The 19,480-nt window shown below is 52.8% G+C and overlaps 1 protein-coding gene across 7 annotated transcripts in view; it reads right to left on the reverse strand.

Annotated features, from left to right (window-relative positions):
• ARHGAP8 (Rho GTPase activating protein 8) overlaps window positions 1-19,480 on the reverse strand; it is a 53,793-nt gene that overhangs the window by 25,566 nt on the left and 8,747 nt on the right. For 4 of the 7 annotated variants that reach the window (XM_019739249.3, XM_074326529.2, XM_019739251.3 and 1 more), the window contains exons 2-4: window positions 12,395-12,514; window positions 11,249-11,392; window positions 1,725-1,812 (exon numbers count right to left, since the gene is read on the reverse strand). In XM_019739249.3, the coding sequence (XP_019594808.3) occupies window positions 1,725-1,812; window positions 11,249-11,392; window positions 12,395-12,497 (335 nt within the window). In that variant the 5' untranslated portion in view covers window positions 12,498-12,514. Of the gene's footprint in view, window positions 1-1,724; window positions 1,813-11,248; window positions 11,393-12,394; window positions 12,515-15,650; window positions 15,846-18,004; window positions 18,150-19,480 lie in introns of those variants that run through there. The other 3 variants (XM_074326528.2, XM_088795965.1, XM_074326530.2) reach the window with 3 other exon arrangements.

Below are 19,480 nucleotides of genomic sequence, written 5' to 3' on the forward strand. Positions count from 1 at the left end.
ACACTAACCACTTTAAAGTGAGCGATTCAGTGGCATTTTAGTATGTTCACGTTGCTGTGCGACCACCATCTCTCTCTGGTTCCAAAACATTCTCACCGCCCCAGAAGAAAGCGACCACCAACCAGCTTTCTGTCTGTCGGGGGTGCTTCTGTCTTTATAAGAAAACAAATCCTGAACTCATTCCTGGCCCAGTGGCACCTTCGGTGAGGGCTGACCCAGAGGTCATGGATGATTTGATGCCACAAAAGGAATAAATTGACAAGGGAGTGTGTTAAATCTCGGACGACCTCAGGATAAATGCTCTCCTACCACTGGGCGTCCCCTCTCCCTGGGGGCCCCATGAGCACTGAGCCTGGGCTGTAGAGGGCGTCAGCTCCCCCAGGGAGGCCAGCACCTCCTGGGAGGGCCAGCTCGCCATCTGGGGTAACCTGCCCCCCAGGATCCTGGCTTGCCTCGTGAATTCCGTGGAGATCTCACCACACGGCAGCAGAACTGGCTGAAGACTCTCCCGGGCGCCTGCCCCCAGCAAGGCTTCTGCCATCACCATTGTGTCTTCAGCTGCTGCCGACAGATTCTCTAACAGACTGGAGTGGATGTTTGGGTCCAGGGATTCTCATGAAACAGCCAGCCCAAGGCTTCCAGGTGCTTCTATGATCCGACTGTGCCTTTGTTCATTTTGAGCTCGGGCCTACGGGTCACGGCCGCTCTGCATTGTGCTGTGGGCGGGAAGGTCTGTGGGTTTTAATAGTCGGGAACTAGGATCCGGAAGTAGTGCGGGCACAGCCTCCCCGCCGCTGTGGCGTTCTGTCCCCAGCCGTGAACGAGGCCACCTCTCTGTCCTTCAGAAGGGCACACAAACGTTTCCAGGGATGCCCAGACATGGGCCGGGAGTGAAGCAGAATCAGCGTATTGTCAGAGAACAGCTTCCGAGGCACGGAGCACCCACGTGAGCCCCATGGGCAGAGGAAACACCTCAAACATGGTGTTCAAGGTCAGTCACACTGGCCCCGTGGCTACTGCAGCTAACGCGAGCAGGGACTCCGCTCCCAGTGTGACCTGCTGGACCGGATGCATGGCTTCAAACAGTGGCCACAGTGGCCTGCAGAGCAGGAGCTGCCCTCAGAACGTGGCTTTGTCTCCCCAGACGGAGCTTGTCATCGGCCGAGGTCTCCCGCTCACCCAGAGGGCGGTTCTGGGTGGACGCTGCACTTGGTACTTTGCCAGCTCCAGCTCTCATGAAGCTCGCTGGTCCCACCAGGGAAGGGGGCAGTGGAAGCAGTGTGGCTGTCTCACAGAGCGTGCAGGTGCCAGCAGCAAGGGACAGGATGGAGGGGTGACGGTGGCCAAGGCCACACACCGGTAAGTGGAAGGTGCTTCCTTCTGAGCAGCAGGAAACTAAGCAAATGCAGAGGGCATGTGGCTCCGAGAGGGAGGGAGGGAGACCTGAAAGTGCTCTCAGGCTTAGGGCCAGAGCTCATGACTGTGGACCTACAGCCACCCTGGGCTGAAGACGGCAGCAGTGCTGCAGGGTGGCTTGTGACCTGGCTGTCGATGTGACATCACCCGGGGACCCACTCATCAATCTATGTACGTTTACCTTTGACCTGGAACATCCACTGTGCTGAGGGTGACGGAGGGGCATGTACACAGGTAGGGGTACACACACAGGAGGGGTGTGGCACAGGGTGGGGGCGGGCATGGAGCGGGCGCCCGACGGGACTTACTCCAGCAGACGCCTGTGGTTGAGCTCGTGGGAGGGGGGCATCCGGCAACAGCTGAACGTGACGATGCGTCTTCCAAAGCGGTCCTCCCCTGCAGGAAGACACAGGTGTGAGCCTGGCCATGGCACCACCACCCAGTGCTGCCTCTCTCGGAACACCCGCAGGCATTACCAAAACTAGCAGGCGAGGCGCAAGTGGCCGGCCACAGCCAAGGCAGCAGCTGCAGAATAAGCACCTACTATGTGACACTCTGCGCACTTCAGCCAAGTTCATCTTCACCACCGGCCTACGTGTGGCAAACAGTCTCCCCCACTTACAAATAGAATTTTAGGGTGCAGTGAGTCACCAGTGCAATGTACACAGCATGCGGAGGGCACCTGGGATTGAACTCTAAACACGACTGACTTCAAAGCTGGTGTCTGGCCACTCTGCACGCTGCCTCCTACAAAGTTAAAGCACCCCCCAAGGGCTCCCCGAGACTCTGGGTCCTGGGTTGGCCTGGGGGACAGCAGCTCCTTGGTGTGACCTCAAAGGGTACAGGAGCCCTCTTAGAAGCGTGGATGTTTGGTCCTGGCCCGTCATGACCCAGGTCACCCTGTGATGTCTCAACAGCATCTGTGCTCACCCTACACAGGACAGTGGGGTGAAGGTAGGTACTCCTTGAGGGCTGGCCCTGGTCTAACAACCTGTGCCCACAATCCAGGCTTGCTTCTCATGCCTGCAGCTCAAATTATGTCCAACAATCATGTGTCGATTGACTGAGAGACTGATTACAGAAAGACTGAGGAGCCTGAAAAATACAAGGGTACCCTCCTAGAAATGCACACGACTTTAAAACTCACTTCCATTGTAAAGAAGAATTTACATCTGTTTTCAGATGTTCACTTGAAGTGAGAAAGGAGAGCAAAGCGTTCTCATCCCCCTCCAGCTCTGAAAGGTAATGAACCAAGATTACACACGCGCGTGCATAAACTCGCATGTACACACACACACACACACACACACACACACACACACACACACGCTCTGATGTCCCCGCCCCGGCCGCCCGGCCAGGACCCCTGTTTGTTATTCAGGACACGTGCGCTTCTTCCCAGGCGCCTGGAAGCCACTGTGATGCTCAGAAATCTAGAGTTCTTTCAGTTTCCAAATGCAGCAATCTTCCCATTTCACGGGCTCGTTAAGAATGCTGGTCATGCTTTCCGTTCGTGTAGGAAGCACCCGTTTGAAAGGGCTGCATTGGAACCCACACATTTATTCGCTTCCTTTGCCAAATGGGCGTTTTCACACACAAACCCTTCAATGGCTGTGCCTGAGAGTACAAAGTATTTTCCCAACAATGTTCTACCGTCTGGGAGGCCAGGGCTCCCAGCGACCCCCAGTCTGTGCTCACCTATGGGGCGAGAGAGAAAAGGACAACTATGCTTCTGAAGTTGTGAAGGTCAGAAAACCCAGCAGCACTGTCGTGGCCAGGATCAGAGCACGTGCAAGGTCTCAGAGACACGCTGAACAATTGGGTGAATGGAGCATCAGGTCAACAAGCGTTCACGGAGCACCCACTGTGTGCTCAGCTCTGCACAGAAAGACCAGACACGGCCCCTGCCTGGCCCTACAGCCCAGGGAAAGGACAGTGACGTGGGGGAGGCGGGGTCTCTGCCCAGCTGCACAAGCCCCCTCTGAGGGCCTGCGGAGCCCCTGGCGGGAGCCCCTGGCAGCCACACCTACCTCTGCAATGACTTTTACCTGGGGTTGGGCCACCCTTCACAGGGGAAGGGCACCATCCTCCACAGAACGGCCCTCCCTTCAGACGTGAGGTGGCAAGGCAGGGGTCCCTAGGCTCCCCCACTTCTGACTGGCAGGCTACAAATTCGCAGGTTCCCACTACCCCCTGATGATGGAGAATTCACTAGAATGACTCACAGAACTTGAGAAAAGGTCATACTTATAATTACAGTTTACTATAAAGGATACAAATGAGGACCAGCCAAGGAGGGAGACATCCAGGGGAGGCCTGGGGTGTCCTGGACATGAAGCCTCCATACCCCCCATGGAGACAGGAACACGGACATGTCAGCACCACCCAGGGCGGCCCCACTGTGCCCAGTTGTCACTGCACAGGCACGACTGCCTGCCCCATGATTCCGTCCACGGGTCCATAGGTACCACTGACAACTGACTGCACTTGGTCTGCAGCCCCACTCCAGGGGTCATGAGCCCCCCGCTTCTAGTCCCATGGCTGGTCATCCTGGCACAGCAGCTCCCTCCTGAGTCATCTGTTAGCAGAAACCACCTAGGGGGTCCTCCACGGGCACCTCTGTGCCAGAAACTATCATGAATCACAAAGACACTCCTGTCACTTGGGAAATTCCAAGGACTTAAAAGCTACCTCCCAGGAACCAGGGACAAAGGCCAGCCACATTCTTCACCAGAGTCCCAGACCCTGCACCCAGCCCAGCTGTGCCAGGCCAGAGACGCAGAGGCCAACCTCCAGGAAGAGTGAGGTTCACCCACCAAAGCCACCCTACCTGTGTCCACTCAGTGTCCTGGTGGAACATGGGTCAGGTGCGGCCCCTGCCCGCAGACAGACACCGTCGTAGCTGCGATGAGGCAGGAAGCAGAGCGTCCACGGCTCCACGACAGGGAGGGACGGTCAGGAACAGAGCAACCCAGTGTCTGATGGACACAGAGAACCCAGGGAGAGGCGTGGGAGAGCTTCCCAGAGGACGAGGGACAGGTGTGGGGATGGGCATACCCCAGCCAAGTGGGGGACAGCAAGGCCACCCCAGGGCCAAGGGTGAGCAGCAGGAAACCTCTGATGAGAAGTCGGACACCTGATTCCCAGAAAACCTGAGAAACTTGGTGTCCAAGAACGAGAACCCTCTGGGCAATACCAGGACACAGGAGGTCTTCAACAGATGCCAGCGCCCTCCTCAGACACACAGGCCCCACTTCCCTCCCCACCCTAGTTTCCTGGTTTACTGATGGTGGGTGGGGGTCTCACGGCCTTTCAGTGCACCTCAGACCTGTTGCTGAAGAGGGGGCCCTGTGCTGGCGGGAGTGCGGATGTGCCACGACCGCTCTGGTCATCTGGCCCAAAGCACGGAGGGGACGTGGAGACAGGGCAGAAAGGCAGGGAGGGTCAGAATGATGAATTCCCACCTGAGAAGTCTCTCAGCCAGCAGTAGGGTGTGAGGGCCACTGACCAGGCCCTGAGCCCCTCCCACCCTGCCATCTGAATACAAGAGCACAGCATGTGCAAAGGCACTGAGGCAGGGACATGGAGATGGGATAGAACCCAGCGCCCACATTGGACCCAGTTCCTTCTCCCCATGAGTCTCTTGCTTGTATAAAGCATTGATTCATCCAATCAACACTTATTGAGCACCTACTGTTTGCAGGATCTATTGACCAGCACGACGCTGAGCTGTGAAGGTGAACTATTACTAAAGGCTTTTTACTCCCCTCAGAACCAAAAGCACAACCAACCCGCCATTTTCTTTTCAGATCAACAGATTTCCCAATGTCCAGCCAAACTAACATCACAACATTATTCAGATTCGACAAACTTTCATGCAGCTCAGAGCAAGTGCAGCCGTGGCAAAACTGGGTTCCTTATACTCTCCCCTCTACAGGTGATGCATTTGAAAAGTTCCATAATAAAAAGTGAAAAAAGGAGGGAGGGAGAGAAGAAAAGCAAAGGCCCACCGGGGCAGAACTGTCCCCACTCACCAGCCGGGAAGCCCTGTGTGGCCTCTTTGCTTGTCTGCAATATGGGGACAACAACAAAACTGACTAGGAGGGGCACAGGAAGGATTAAATCAACAGCTTGAACCAAGTCTTGGTATAGTGCTGGCACATAGTAAGTGCTCAATAAACGTGACCTGTTACCTCATGCCAGGCAATGTTGGGTGCTTACAGGTGTGCTGTGTCATCTACAGGCGAGGAAACTGAGGCCCAGAAAGGCCAAGTGAGCGTCAGAGCCCAGTTCACACTCACAGCTGGCTGGCTCCAAGGGCGGCACAGCCAGCCTGGCCACTGCTTCCTCTGCCCCCGGGAGCCCCACATCCCCAGCGGGGAGGCCCTCCACACTCCCGCAGCTGTGAGGAACCCCCAGGACAGCCAGCCCTCCACCTTATTAAGCAGTCACCGTGGCATCTGCCTTAACGACATCAGTCAATATGAGTAAATGCCCCTTCACGGCTCTCCGGTAACACAGGCCAGCGTATCGAAAGCAGGCTTCAAAATGATATAATAGGAAAGGAAATGAAAACTATCAATAAAATGGAAATTCTGCACGGCACCGGCTTAATTCATGAGCCCCATTTCTCCCCTTGCTGTTTACAACCCTACATCGTTCACTGTCTCCGAGACGGGAGAAGCCCAGTTTATGAATAAAGAAATGATTCCCGGAGCCATTACCTCTGATCCGCTCCAGACGATCCATCACCTGCTGGAGAGTGAAGGACGATCACAACGCATAATGAGGCAGCAGCAACAGTGGGGTGACTGGGGGGTTGTCTGTTTGGGGTTTGGTTTGAAGGTTGCTAACCTTCTGGCAGAAGTAAAGGAGTTTTGAAGACTCATCTGTCTGTGTCCTGCAGGGGGGCCCAGCTGGGTCTGACGGGGTCGAAAGGAAAGAGCTGGGTGCTGGGGCTGTGATTTGTCGTCAGTGTTCCTCTGTTTCTCTTCTCTCTGCCATTCGCTCCCTCCTGGTCTTGGAGATTACACCTCCCGCCCCCTCTGATCCTTCCCTCTGCCTACACTGCTTTCGCCATCTAATCTCCCGTCTGAGCTCGCAGCTCCCAGGCCCTAGCTTCAGACAATGACCACTTCTTAACATATTTAAATCAACTTTATTTGCAAAACATTATCTTAAGAGTTAAAACTCTACAAAGCTTCCATTTGGCCAAATATAGAATCCCTTAAACAGTGACAGGTCATTCAATATTAGATGAGAGTCTTTGGTTTCTGGCTGAAGTTCTGACATTCAGCACTAGGGGAAGTGGCACCTGGGAGAGGAAAATTCAGGGAACTCCATGGTGGGAGTGACATGTGGTTACCCTGCAGCAGAGCCCTTGGCAGGGGTCCTAGAGGGGCGGTGCTACTTCGGAAAGGAGCAGGGGGTCCGAAAGTTCCAGGTCCTCAACTGTCCCCTGGCCCACTAGCCACACAGGAATGTCAACATAAGTTAGGGACCAGGGAACAAAGCCGGACACCAAGGTGAGGCCCTGGGAGGAGGGGGCACAGGACTGACCCTCAGTGAGGGAACACCCACCGGCTGCTCCAGCTGGAAAAGCTTCTGGCGATTTCAGGGACGTTGGTTTTCACTCTAATAATGTTCTCTGTCCTCAGCCATTGAGTCACCCAGTTCAGAGTGTTCAGATGTCCCTGCTTTAGTTCTTTGACTATAAAATCAATTTCACCCAGGTGTAGAGCTGGTTCTGTTCAGCTTTTCTCCAGTCATCTGCCCGCCCTATTCCTGGTGACTTTCTGGTTAAGACAGGCATCTTTCAAGGATGGCCTGAGGCCATTAGATGTTCTTTTAAGACAGTTCAACTTCTCAAGAAGCTGGGGTCTAAATGGGCGAGAACTCTGCTCCAAAAGAAGAGACCTCTCTGGAATCCAAGGATTGCCACCCGAGCCACACACACACCCCCCCCCCAAGGAAATGTGCAGCAGTGAGGGCAGGGGCTCGAGTGTTCAACTGTGACAATTTTATATAACGTCTCTGGGAAGAGCCTGAACACACCCCGAGGCAACCCAAAGTCCCTTACGGTGCTGAAGGACCCACAACAAACCACGGGACACCACCTACGTCCCTCCAGGAAGGAACCCTGTCCCGGCCCCTGGGGTGCCCCCAGCGCAGCAGGTGGAGATGAGACACATAAAAGCAGCAGCCCAAGTTACTTCCCAGGGACCCTGTCTCTTAATTCAACATTTCCTTCTGCGGCCCTGGAAACCTCATCGCATTCTGCAAGGCCCCTTCCCAGCTAGGTGTCACCAGTCCTCCAGCATGACACAAAAAACCTCTCAAATTCGCCCCTCGTCTCCAGGCACTGCCACATTAGCTCAGACCATCACCATTCTTGCTCCTGCCGGTCCCCCTGCCTCCTGCCGGTCCCCCTGCCTCCTGCCGGTCCCCCTGCCTCCTGCCGGTCCCCTTGCCTCCTGCAGCCGCCATCAGCATCCTCCACAGCGCGGCAAGAGGATCATTCTAAATCACAAATCCCATACGTGGGTCCTGTTTACAGTTCCCCAGAGCCATCGCGGCCAAGTGCAAACGCCCCAGCGTGCCCCGCAAGGTACCAAAAATGTGGTTCCTGCTATGCAGCCACCTCTCAATGATAAGGTGAAGAAAGATCCAAGATAAGGAGATGCACTTCGTTCATACAGACTAAGGCTGAAGGGGATAGATGGAGAAGGCCCTCTCTACCAGCACCAGAGAAAGCTGTGCGGTGGTCGGCGCTGTACTAACACCAGACAAATCAGGCAAAGAGTATGAATACAGAAGCCCTGCCTGACACAAAGAAGGGCACTTAAGAATGACAAAACGGGCAACATAGCAAGAAGACATAACACTCCTACGTGGATATGCCCCTAGAAACAAAACGTCAAAACCCACGGAACAAAAGCAGACAGAACCAAAGGGAGAAATGAACAAACTGCAATCATGGGTGCTTTGAACACGCCTGTCAGTAACTGAAAGACACAGACACGAAGTCCTCCATCTAAGGATGTAGAAGGTCTGGACACTATTCACGAACTTAACCTAAATGAAAGACCTAGAACACTCCACCCAGCAATGCAGTATATACAAGGTGTGATCACAAAATACAGTGAATGTTTAAATTTTTTAAAAAGTATTACAGTAAAAGAAACACTACCATTAATTCCCCTCAAAATGCTCCCCCTCGCTTCTAACACACTTATCCCATCATTCTTGCAACTTTCTGAAGCAGTTCTGGAAATCCTCTTTTATGAGTGTCATTAGTTGCACTGTTGTGGCTGCCTCGATGTCCTGAATCATTTTGACTTTGGGGAAGAGCCAGAAATTGCACGGTGCCAGATCCAGTGATAAGGTGGATGAGGACACACCACAATATTTTTTTTTTATAAGTAAATGTCTTTCTTTTTTTTAAAATTTTTTTATTGGGGAACAGTGTGTTTCTCCAGGGCCCATCAGCTCTAAGTCGTTGTCCTTCAATCCAGTTGTGGAGGGCGCAGCTCAGCTCCAGTTGCCGTTTTCCATCTTTAGTTGCAGGGGGCACAGCCCACCATCCCATGTGGGAATTGAACCGGCAACCGTTGTTTAGGGCTTGCATTCTAAGCAACTGAGCCATCCGGCCATCCCCGTAATGTTTTTATTTGACAGAAATTGTCGAATACCAGAAGCGATGTGTGACACGGAGCATTGTCATGATGGAGGATGATTTACACTTTAAAACACACCTTCTCTCAACTGTAGCTCACACCTGACTGACTGCACTGAACAAGTTGAAACTCATCACACACTTGTTACTAAGGTTCAATGTGTCACTTCCTATATTGAAGACCCCTGCCTTTCCGCTCGATGGCACTCGGCAACCGCATTCATCATATTTTTTTATCACACCTCATATAAGGCCGTGGTTCTCAAACCTTTTAGGCCTCAGAACCCGTCAATGCTCTTAAAAATTACTGAGGACCTCAAAGAGCTTTAAAACAAAAATATGGATTATTTCTACAGAAATTTACCATATGAGAAAACTAAAACAGAAAACTTTTAAGTATGTATTTATTTGTTTTAAAACAATAATAAGTCCACTACATGTTAACACAAATAACGTATTTTTTATGTCTGATGAAACGTGACTATATTTCCTGCCTTCCTTTTGTGGGCCCCTGATCTATGAGTCCGTGACCCCCACATCCAGTCCAGGATTCATCCCTTCTACCGAAACCCTAAAGGTTTTCTAACAAGGACACTTGGGGCTTGAAATGTCTGGCTGCCTCTTGAACCCCATCCTTTCTGTGCTCTCCCTGCACTCGGCGGCACCAAAACGTTTCACAATTTGTGTCTCTGGGGACTTCAACTACCGAGAACTGTTCCTTTCTGCTCATCAAGATTCCAGACACTTGGGGACAGAAACTAAGAGTTACGGAGCTAGGAGCAGGGGACAGAGAAGTGGGTTGTTAAGGTCACTGCCTGTGATGGCTAATTCCAGGTGTTACCTTGACTGGGCTCAGGGATGCCGAGGTGACTGGTTAACATGATTTCTGGGAGTGTCTGTGAGGGCGTGTGCAGAAGAGACTAGCGTTTGAATCGCAGACTGAGTATGGAAGACGGTTCTCACCAGTGCGGCGGGCGTCATCCAACCCGCTGAGGGGCCGAATAGAGCAAAAGGGGGGAGGAAGGGCAAACCTGCTCTTTGTTTGAGCTGGGACATCCATCTTCTCCTGTCCTCGGACACCTGTGGACATTAGTACTCCTGGTTCTCAGGCCTTTGGGGTTCGGCTGGGACTGACACCATCGGCTCTCCTGGGTGTCCAGCTGTAGGTGGCAGATCTGGGACTTCTCAGCCTCCATAATCAGGGGACCAATTCCCACAATACATCTCCTCTCATCTGCATCTCGATAGATCCTCTCGGTTCTGTTTCACTGGACAGCCCCAACTCATACACAGCCCACATGAGAAACACACCCCGAGAGGCCCGCTCCCTAATGCCTAAAATGATGCCCTATTGCCCTCTGACTCCCCCCTGGGCATGGGGTGGCTTGCCTTCTCAGTTTTGGTAGATGTCTGTTGCTTCCATTGACATGTAGCATAACAGTGTTGCTGGTAAATAAAACAATCCATTTCATTTCGGCCTCTGCTCTTTAAAGAGTGGTAGGATGCTCAGGGCAGCCGGATGGCTCAGTTAAAGTGCGAGCTCTGAGCGGCAGGGTTGCCGGTTTGATTCCCACATGGGCCAGTGAGCTGCGCCCTCCACAACTAGATTGAAGACGAGCTGCCACTGAGCTTCTGGAGGGGCGGCCGGATGGCTCAGCTGGTTAGAGCGCGAGCTCTCAACAAGGTTGCCAGTTCAACTCCTGCATGGGGTGGTGGGCTGCGCCCCCTGCAACTAACGATTGAAAACGGTGACTGGACTTGGAGCTGAGCTGCGCCCTCCACAACTAGATTGAAGGACGACTTGGAGCTCATGGGACCCGGAGAAACACACTGTTCTCCAATATACCCCAATAAAAATAAATAAATTAAAATTAAAATAAAAAAAAAGATATGTCACTAATATATTTAAAAAATAAACATAAAAAGAGTGGTAGGCAGCTGCCTGGTGGCTTCTAGAGCACTTGGGCAATTGTCTGACAGGTATGTCATTTGCTTTTTCAAACCACTGGCAGGAACCTTTGTTCCTATTGAAGTTTTCATTCTGTGGGCACAGCCAAGCTAGACTGAAGCAGCCCCGACGAGCCCACCCCATGCCACAGGGCCCACAAGAAGGCTGGCACTGTCAGTGTTCCTGGGGACCACCCAGCTGGGACTCACCTGCCACCTGTAAGATGCCATGTCTGGCCACATCGTAGAAGGGGTGACTCATGCTCAACGCAGGGTCCTGGCCAGCCAGGGGCGCCACTGAGGGTCTCCTCACTGCACCCAGCGTGGCGGCCTCTTCCTCATCTCTCTGTAGCTCTACGGCAGACAGTGAGGATTAGAGGAAGTCAGCTGCATTCTCCAGAGAGGAGGAGAATGAGGGAGCCTCCTGAGGGTTTTTTATAGGGTAGTCACCATGCCTCAGCTGCGTACCCACTATGCACCTGCTCAATGTGCACCCACTATGTACCCATTATGCACCCACCTCTGCTGTGTATACTCACTATGCACCCATCTCCGCTGTGCACCCACTATGCACATGCTCAGTGCACCCACTATTCCCCTGCCTCTCCTGCATACGCACTATACACCCACCTCTCCTGTTCACCCACTATGTACCTACCTTTCCTGTGTACCCACTATGCACACAGCTCTGCTGTATACCCACTATGCACCAATCTCTGCTGTGCACCCACTATGCACCCGCTCAGTGTGCAGCACTATGGAAGGAGAAAAATGAGACCCGAGGGCAGGATATTGTCCTCCACACTGACAGGAGTGGAAACTGAGGCTCAGAGAGATGGAATGACTTTTCCAAGGTCACACTGCTAACTGGCAGCAGGGTGTGGACTTGAACTCGATTTTCCAGCTCCAAACTCTGACTCAGGCCCTTCTTGAAAGCTGCTGACACTGACAGCTGGCGGAAAGCCATGGTAGGGGTTGGAGGCAGACACTGGAGTCACCACTGCGCTATGAGGTAGAAAGAAAGCGCCATCCTCCGAAGTAATGTTTAGTAGGGGCAGTTCCTTCAAACAAAACAACTCGAGCTTCTCTCAGAAATGTTTTCAGGTGGGAAAAGAACGGGAATTTCAAATGTCAGGTTAGGGTGGACTTCGGCCCTCAGGTGCACTGGGTTGAATAGCGTCCCTTCAAAATTCATGTCTACCTGGAACCTATGTGACCTCATTTGGAAATGGTGTCTTTAAAGGTGAAATTCATTAACATGAGGTCATACTGGATGAGGGTGGGCCCTGAATCCAAAGACCGGTGTCTTTATAAGAGGAGAGGACACAGGAAACACCAGGAAAAACACACTTGTACCTATTTCAGCCAGCTCCTCCAAGTCCAGCCGGGACATGCTCTGCTGGTGGGCAGGGTGGTCCAGGCACACTGCCTCCACGCCACCTCTTGGGGATCTGGACATGGGGTCCTTTCAACGCCCTGAAGAAGAAGCACACAGAACCCCGGGGGGCATTTCACACAAGCCCCCTGGACAGGGAGGGCTCCCGCTCACCAGCCAACCCGTATCCCGGGAGAGCAGGGCAGAGCGCAGTGGGGGGTGGGACACAGCTGGAGTGGGAACAGCACCTGCAGAGCCCTCCCACTTCTGGGACATGGTCAGGCTGCTTCACCACCCCCCTCAAAGATATGCAAGCTCACTCCCATATACATTTACGGAGCAGGCAACTGAGGCTGGCAAAAATCAACAGACCTGCTCATGGCTGCACACATAATCACATGACCGCACACATAACCACAATTAAAACTAAGTAACCATAATTAAAGCTAAGAGCTACCAAATGGTTATTCTGTGCCTGGGATGCTGCTTCCACACCTGTGCCAATCTTTATAAAAATTCCTGTTAGTACCTGAACAATGTAATATTCATCCATAAAAAGGAATAAAGTACTAATACATGCATGAACCTTAAAAATGTTATGCTAATTGAAAGAAGACAGTCACAAAAGATTATATATGATTCATTTTGCATCAAATATCCAGACTAGGCAAATCCATAGAGACACAAAGCAGATATTGGCTGCCAGAGGCTGGGGGAGCGGGATTTCGGGAGGTAGCAGCTAGACAGTAGGTTCTTGTTTGAGGTGATGAAAATATTGACTGGGGTGACGGTCGCACATATTTGTGAATACACTAAAAACCACTGGACTGTGTACACTTTCAATGGGTGAATTGTATGTTATGCGAATTACATCTTAATAAAGGTATTTTTAAAAACTAACAAAACGGGGTTAAAAAATAGCAGTGAGTTTGGTCCATTTTTTAATAGCAAAAAGAAATGTACAACATTGTTTTTAAAATGCTGTTTTCTATGAGTTCTGAGATTAGGGCGGTAAATCCATTTCTTTTCCCATGTTTGTCCTTTTTCCACTTAGAAACATCCTGCACTACTCTCAACGTAAGATAAAGTTATATGAACTTAACAAGTATGACTGATAACATAAGACTCTTTGGTGAATTTAAAAAATGTTAATATCTTGCCTTCTTCTTCAAAGAACATCCCTGAGCTAAGTACCGTTTTTCACCTCCATTTACAGATGAGAAAACTGAGGCAGAGAGAAGGGAGTCACCGACCTGGATACACAGCCCATGAGCGGCAGCGCAGTAGGACCGCAAAGCTCTCTGGACACCAGCCAGACAGTCAGGGAGACCCAGGGGAAGGGGAGACACGTCCCTTTTCCAGGGTGGCCGCTCAGAGCCAGCCCATCCTGCCACAGCTGCCCACTTCAGGGGAGACGTCAGAGCTTAACAGCTGCCAATGTTTAAACATGGGAATATAATTTAAACTGGAAAAAAAATCTGTGTGCCCAAGACTCTGCAGTTCCTCACGCACACACGCCCAGCAGACTGTGTACACCTGTGCACCAAAAGACATGGCCCAAAATGCTCTGGCAGCGTTACTGAAATAGCCCCAAACTGGAAACGACCTAAGTAGCCACCAACAGTGAAGGGACATATAAACTGTGGCCAGTCCTACAGGGAGATGCCCCGAGGTGTGTGACGGCCCCCCACCGCTACGCGTCCCTGCGTGGGTGGTCTCACCCTTGCAATGAAGCACAAGGTCAGACACAAAAGACGATCGACTGATTCCAGTTTGTAGAAGTTCAAAGCCAGGCAAAGCGAACCTCCGGTGACAGAGGTCAGCGAAGCGCTTACCTTGACAGGGAGGGGCCCAGGGGCTGGGGACATTCTGTTTCTGGGTCAAAGTGCTGTTACGTGTGTGCTCACCTTGTGAAAGTTCACTAAATTTGGGGGGGTTCTGATTTTGTCTGGCAGCCGGGGACGGCTGCTGGCAAATGATGGGGTGGCGAGGTTGCGAGGAGGCCCCTGGAGGGAGGTGGAGGGTGCGAGCGGATGGGAGGCGGGCGTGGCTGCAGCCCAGACGGCAGTGGGAGGCCGGGGGAGGAGGCCGGCTGTGCAGTCAGGGAGGGGCCCAGGCAGGCCTCACCGCTCACTGGACAGCCATGTCTTGGAAAGGGCCCCGGGGCCCTGGATACAGAGGAGATCTGATTTGTGTCCCCAGAAGTGCTCACGTAGAGAGAGGGGCCCAAACACAAAACAATCAGCATGAGGAAGAGAGTTAACCCTCGACCGGAAACGTGTAACAACAGACAGAGGCAAGGAGCTTGCTGAGAGCACGTGTGGACACAGACGGGCGGCAGAGGCACAGCCTCCCCGGGCCACGCTGCCCATGCCGTGCCCAATAGGACAAGGCCATGGCACAGGCTCTGGCCAGAGTCCCGGCCGGTAGCCCCACAGGGAGGGGGCTCTCGGCTGGACGGAGTGAACAGCTGTCCTCTAACTTGCTCACTTTCTCTCACACACATTCTCTCCCTCACGTGCACGCGCACACACACAGCCCATGCAATGGGGTGAAGCTCCACTCCAGGTACCAGGGGTGGAATGTGGGACCTTTCCCCGCCCAATCACTGCACCAAATTCCCTGAGCCGGAGATCAGTTCAGGAGTGACCACACGACCCCAGCTAGTCCAGTCAAAGTGAGTTCTAAGACGTCTATAGAAGCTACTGAGAAGAGAAACTTTCTGCCGAAACCAAACCTGAGAGGATATGGGCCCAGAGCTACCAAAGGTCACCATGCGAAACTTGAGAAAAATGACACCAATGGTGGAAGACAGAGCAAGAGCTGGAGAAAAAGTCGCTAAAACCCTGTGCACCTAGATCCAGCTGGACCTGAATGCGAGGAGCCAATAAATCCTCTTTTCTGCTTAAGCCAGTTTGGGTTATGGATGACCTGTCACTTCTGATGAAGTGAGTGCTGGTATTTTTTCTTTGGAAAAACCAGCGCATATTGAAACACTCGATGACACCTGCCTCGATAGCCTCTACTTCAAGAGAATAAAACGATCCCTTTCTGATGTGCCATCCGCGGTGGAACCGCCACCATGCTGCAGATTTTCGTGAAAACCCTTCCGGTGAAGCCCACCACTCTTGTGGTTACAACAGAAAATGTAAAGGCCAAGGTCAGGGCTGAGGAAGGAATTCCTCCTGCTCAGCAAAGGCTGATGTGTGTCGAGGCGCAGCTGGAAGGTGGACGCACCTGGTCTGACGACGACCAGAAGGAGTCCACTCGTCACTGTGTGTGGAGACTGTGTAGTGAAGTCTCACCCCCTCCCAAGAAGAAGCGTAGGAGAGAGGGAAGCTGGCAGCCCTCATGCACCGCGGTCACCGTGCATGACACTAGCAAAAGCCATCGCCTTCAGAGGAGGGGCTGCAGTTTTTAGGACCAGCCACACAGACAGACAGACGTCATCGTGCTTCAGCAAACCGGAAGACAAGTACGTCTCTGTGTACGAGTGAATAAAAGACATGAACTGAGGACAACAACAAAGAGGGAATACAACGATCAACGCCCACACCCTTTTCTTTTTGATTACGGTACAGATAAATGCACTTCGTTTCTGGAAATTCTTTGGGGGGAATCTGGCTTTAGCAACACAGATGACACACACCAGGTGACCTCATCCCTCCAGCCATGGGACACAATTAGAAGTGGCCACACCAACAGCACTGATTCAGCAGGGTCCCTCGAGGACACTGTGTCCCCTTGATCCAAACTTCTGTGCTGGGCACATAACGCATGCTTAACGAACCTGGTCCGCTCCATGTTGCTGCAATTAACTCCCCCCAGCCCCCTTTACTCCACAGTTCATTTCTAAAAGCTGTGATGACAACATTAAAGGACTGAACTTAAGGAGGAGTCTCCCACAACCCTGTGTATAATTTTTATTTCTGCACATTCCCCTCCAGTCTTTCTCCACATGCACCCATATTTTATAGTCACAATCAGACTTCACATACAGTTTATAATCAACCCAGAGCACCCCAGATCCTGGAATCGTCAGCCCAAAGCCCAGGCCACTGGGGGCACGGCCCAGCACCCTCTGGGTGGGAGTTGGTATCTCCTGCTGCAATGAGGAAGGAGGGGAACTCAGGCAGGAAAGGAGTATGGACAACACAACTGTGCCCAGATAACACGGGATGTGCTCTTGTCAGAAACTCTCGTGGCCACCACCTCAGTCAAGCAAGCGAGCTTAGCACCACGATAGTGGGACAACCTGACCTGGCTGCCAGACGCAGGACACAAGGCCTCACCTGAATCTAATGAAGCCTCTAGCTCCACTGTTCTAAAGGAAATACCCTCAGGGGATCAAAGGACATGAAAAATGACACTATGAGAGGCAAAAAAAAATCAGAAAAATCTAGAATGAGACATTCTGTAAGACAATTGGCCTGGCCTCTTTGAAAGTTGATGTTATTAAAACAAAGAGAGAGCAAGCAAGAAGGGGAGGAGGTGGGGGGAGCACTGTTGCAGAACGAAAGAAGCTAGAGAGACATAACAACCAAATGTGATACGTGCACCTTGACAGAATCTGGTTTGTAAAAGAGGACGGAACACGTGTTGTTCCTGGGACAGCTGGAGAAACCTGACTGTGGCCTGGAGAGTTGACATTAGAGGAATTATTGTTACTTTTCTTAGGTGTGAGAATGGTATCAGGTCATACAGGGGACCGTCTTCATGTACAGAGAGGATGCACGCCAAAATAGTCAGCCAGGGAGTGCAGCGGTCTGCCACTTACTTTCCAGTAGTTCAGCTCAGAGAGAGGGAGGGAGGGGGAAGGGGAGAGGGAGAGATACGGGGGGGATCTATAATGAACGGTCCCAATTTCTGAATCAAGCTTAGGAGTCTATGTGTGTTCTCCAGTATTTCTCACATGTTTCTGTACTCTGAATCATTTCATACAATCAGCTGTAGAGGGAAGAAGGGAGGGAAGGGGATATGGAAGGAGAAACGCAGCCCAACCTCCACATCCATCAGAGAACAAAACAGGCCAATGGATGAGGACAGAAACTGTGACGGTCATACAGCCCCAGCCTCAGGACGCCTCCCGTTACCCCCACCTTTTTCCAGTTTCTCTTACCTTGGCACAGGTAAACCTCGTTTTTTTTGTGTTTCCCTTCAGTGTCTGTTTCCTGGCTTGTGCTGCTTTCAACCAGCCTCCTCCCTCCACCTCCTGCCCTGTCCCCTCCCCCGTCCCAGCACTCACAGAAGCCCAGCCCCCCCCCACCCCACCCCGTGGACTGTGGTGCCACAGAGGCTGTGTGACCTGGCCAAGAGTTATGTCCTCTCTGGGCTGAGACGAAACAAGAGCCCTGCCCTGCCTCTCTCCCTGACTTGCTGCTTGGGCGTTGCTAGTGGAAGACAGGGTACAAACAGGGAGCCCATGACAGAGTGAGGGAGGAGGGAAGAGGTACAGAGACCCCCAGAGAGAAAGGCCCCCCAGAAGCCTGGCAGGTGAGGTCTCAGGAGTCAGGTGCATAACCTTCTACACATCTCACATCCGCGTGGACACGGACACACACACACACACACACGCACACATATGCACACACCTGCGTCCTGGCTCCTCTGCCTGCACGTCTGGGACTTCGCCTCCAGCCAGCCCCTCACTGTGACACTCCTTCTGCAGGTACACAATTCCAGGTCAATGACCCATATGACCCACAGCTCACACCTGCGACTGGACATGCCACCAACCCCACCCAGCCTGCGTCCCGTGTTCTTCCGAGGTCACCTGACCCTGGAGGCCACAGCTTTGGCTTCCGGCTTCCCTTTCGAGGGCAGGGGAGGCAGACAGGATGGAAGTGTACAGCCAGCTGGCTGGGGCCCAGTGCACACACAGGATCGGGTTTGCTCCCTGGCAGGATGCAGGGCACAGAGTGCCAGGCAGGGGAGCCTAGCACATCCCCACCGCTCGGGAGCCCACGACCACCTTCCAAACCAGCTGTCCCCACGCTGGCAGGCAGCTCACTGGGGACCTGGGGGGCGCTGGGGGTGATGCCCCGGCCCAGGACCCTGTCCCCACACCTGGCCAGGAGCCACCCCTACCTGCAGTGAAAGTGAGAAAAGAAACTCAATCATCTACACCCACAGCCCTGGACTCAGCCAAAGCAGCTGGTCTGCAAGGAGCACGGCAGGAAAGCCTGGTGAGCTGAGGACTTTGCACACGTCAGTCATTTGTCCCTGGGCCATCCCACCCATCTGGCTGCCAGGAACAGGGCTGCCAAGGGCTGTGGCTGCCCTGGGGGGCAGTCCTGTGGGGGACTCCTGTCACCCTTGCATTCCACTTACACCTCACAATAGACAGGAGGGGCTCTCCTGATGATGGAAGGAGGCCACCCTGTCCCCACGCCCACCCCACCTCCCCTCACCCCCCCCACACCCCCAGGGCTTCTAGAGTCCCAGGAACCCCTTCTGTAGGCTAGCTGGAAGGCTAAGCCTGCCACATGCCAGGCAAACAGCTTGAAAGCAATTTTCTGGGGCAGCTGGTACCCCAGACCAGAAATGCAGAGGTTCCTCCTGGGGGACCCGCCGGCCCCAGGGCAGGAGAACACTCTGGCACATTCTTGCTTCAAAGCCTTGCAGGAGGCAGATCACCAAGGTAAACAACGGAAATGGACCTAGGCCTTGTCCTGTCCTCTGCCCTTGGGCAAAGCCTCCCCGTGGCACCCAGCACCCCAGCACCACAGCCCAGGTCCCGGGAAAAACTGCTCAGAGCTCGGAGCCTCGGAAACCAAGAAAGCTTTGTTTTTCCTTCAGACTCTGCTTTAGCCAGAGTGATATTTACTCCTTTTTTCCTTTATAGACTAAAAACCTTGACCCTGATTGCCATCTCAAAAAGCACAGACACCGTTATTTGTTTTGAAGTTTGCACGCTTGGGCATGAGTGAGGTCCCCCAAAATCCGTGCTTTGTTATAGCAATAGCTAGTCGGGGGTGGGGGGAATCTGTGATATGGGGGAGCCCTGTGAGCCTCCACTCCCCCCCTCCAAAGTCCTACAGTCGAGAGTAAAATATGGCTCTTCCCAC

The sequence above is a fragment of the Rhinolophus sinicus genome, chromosome 1 (genome assembly GCF_057876585.1).
Source record: "Rhinolophus sinicus isolate RSI-liver-muscle chromosome 1, RSI-T2T, whole genome shotgun sequence".
In the NCBI taxonomy this organism is placed as follows: Eukaryota; Metazoa; Chordata; class Mammalia; order Chiroptera; family Rhinolophidae; genus Rhinolophus; species Rhinolophus sinicus.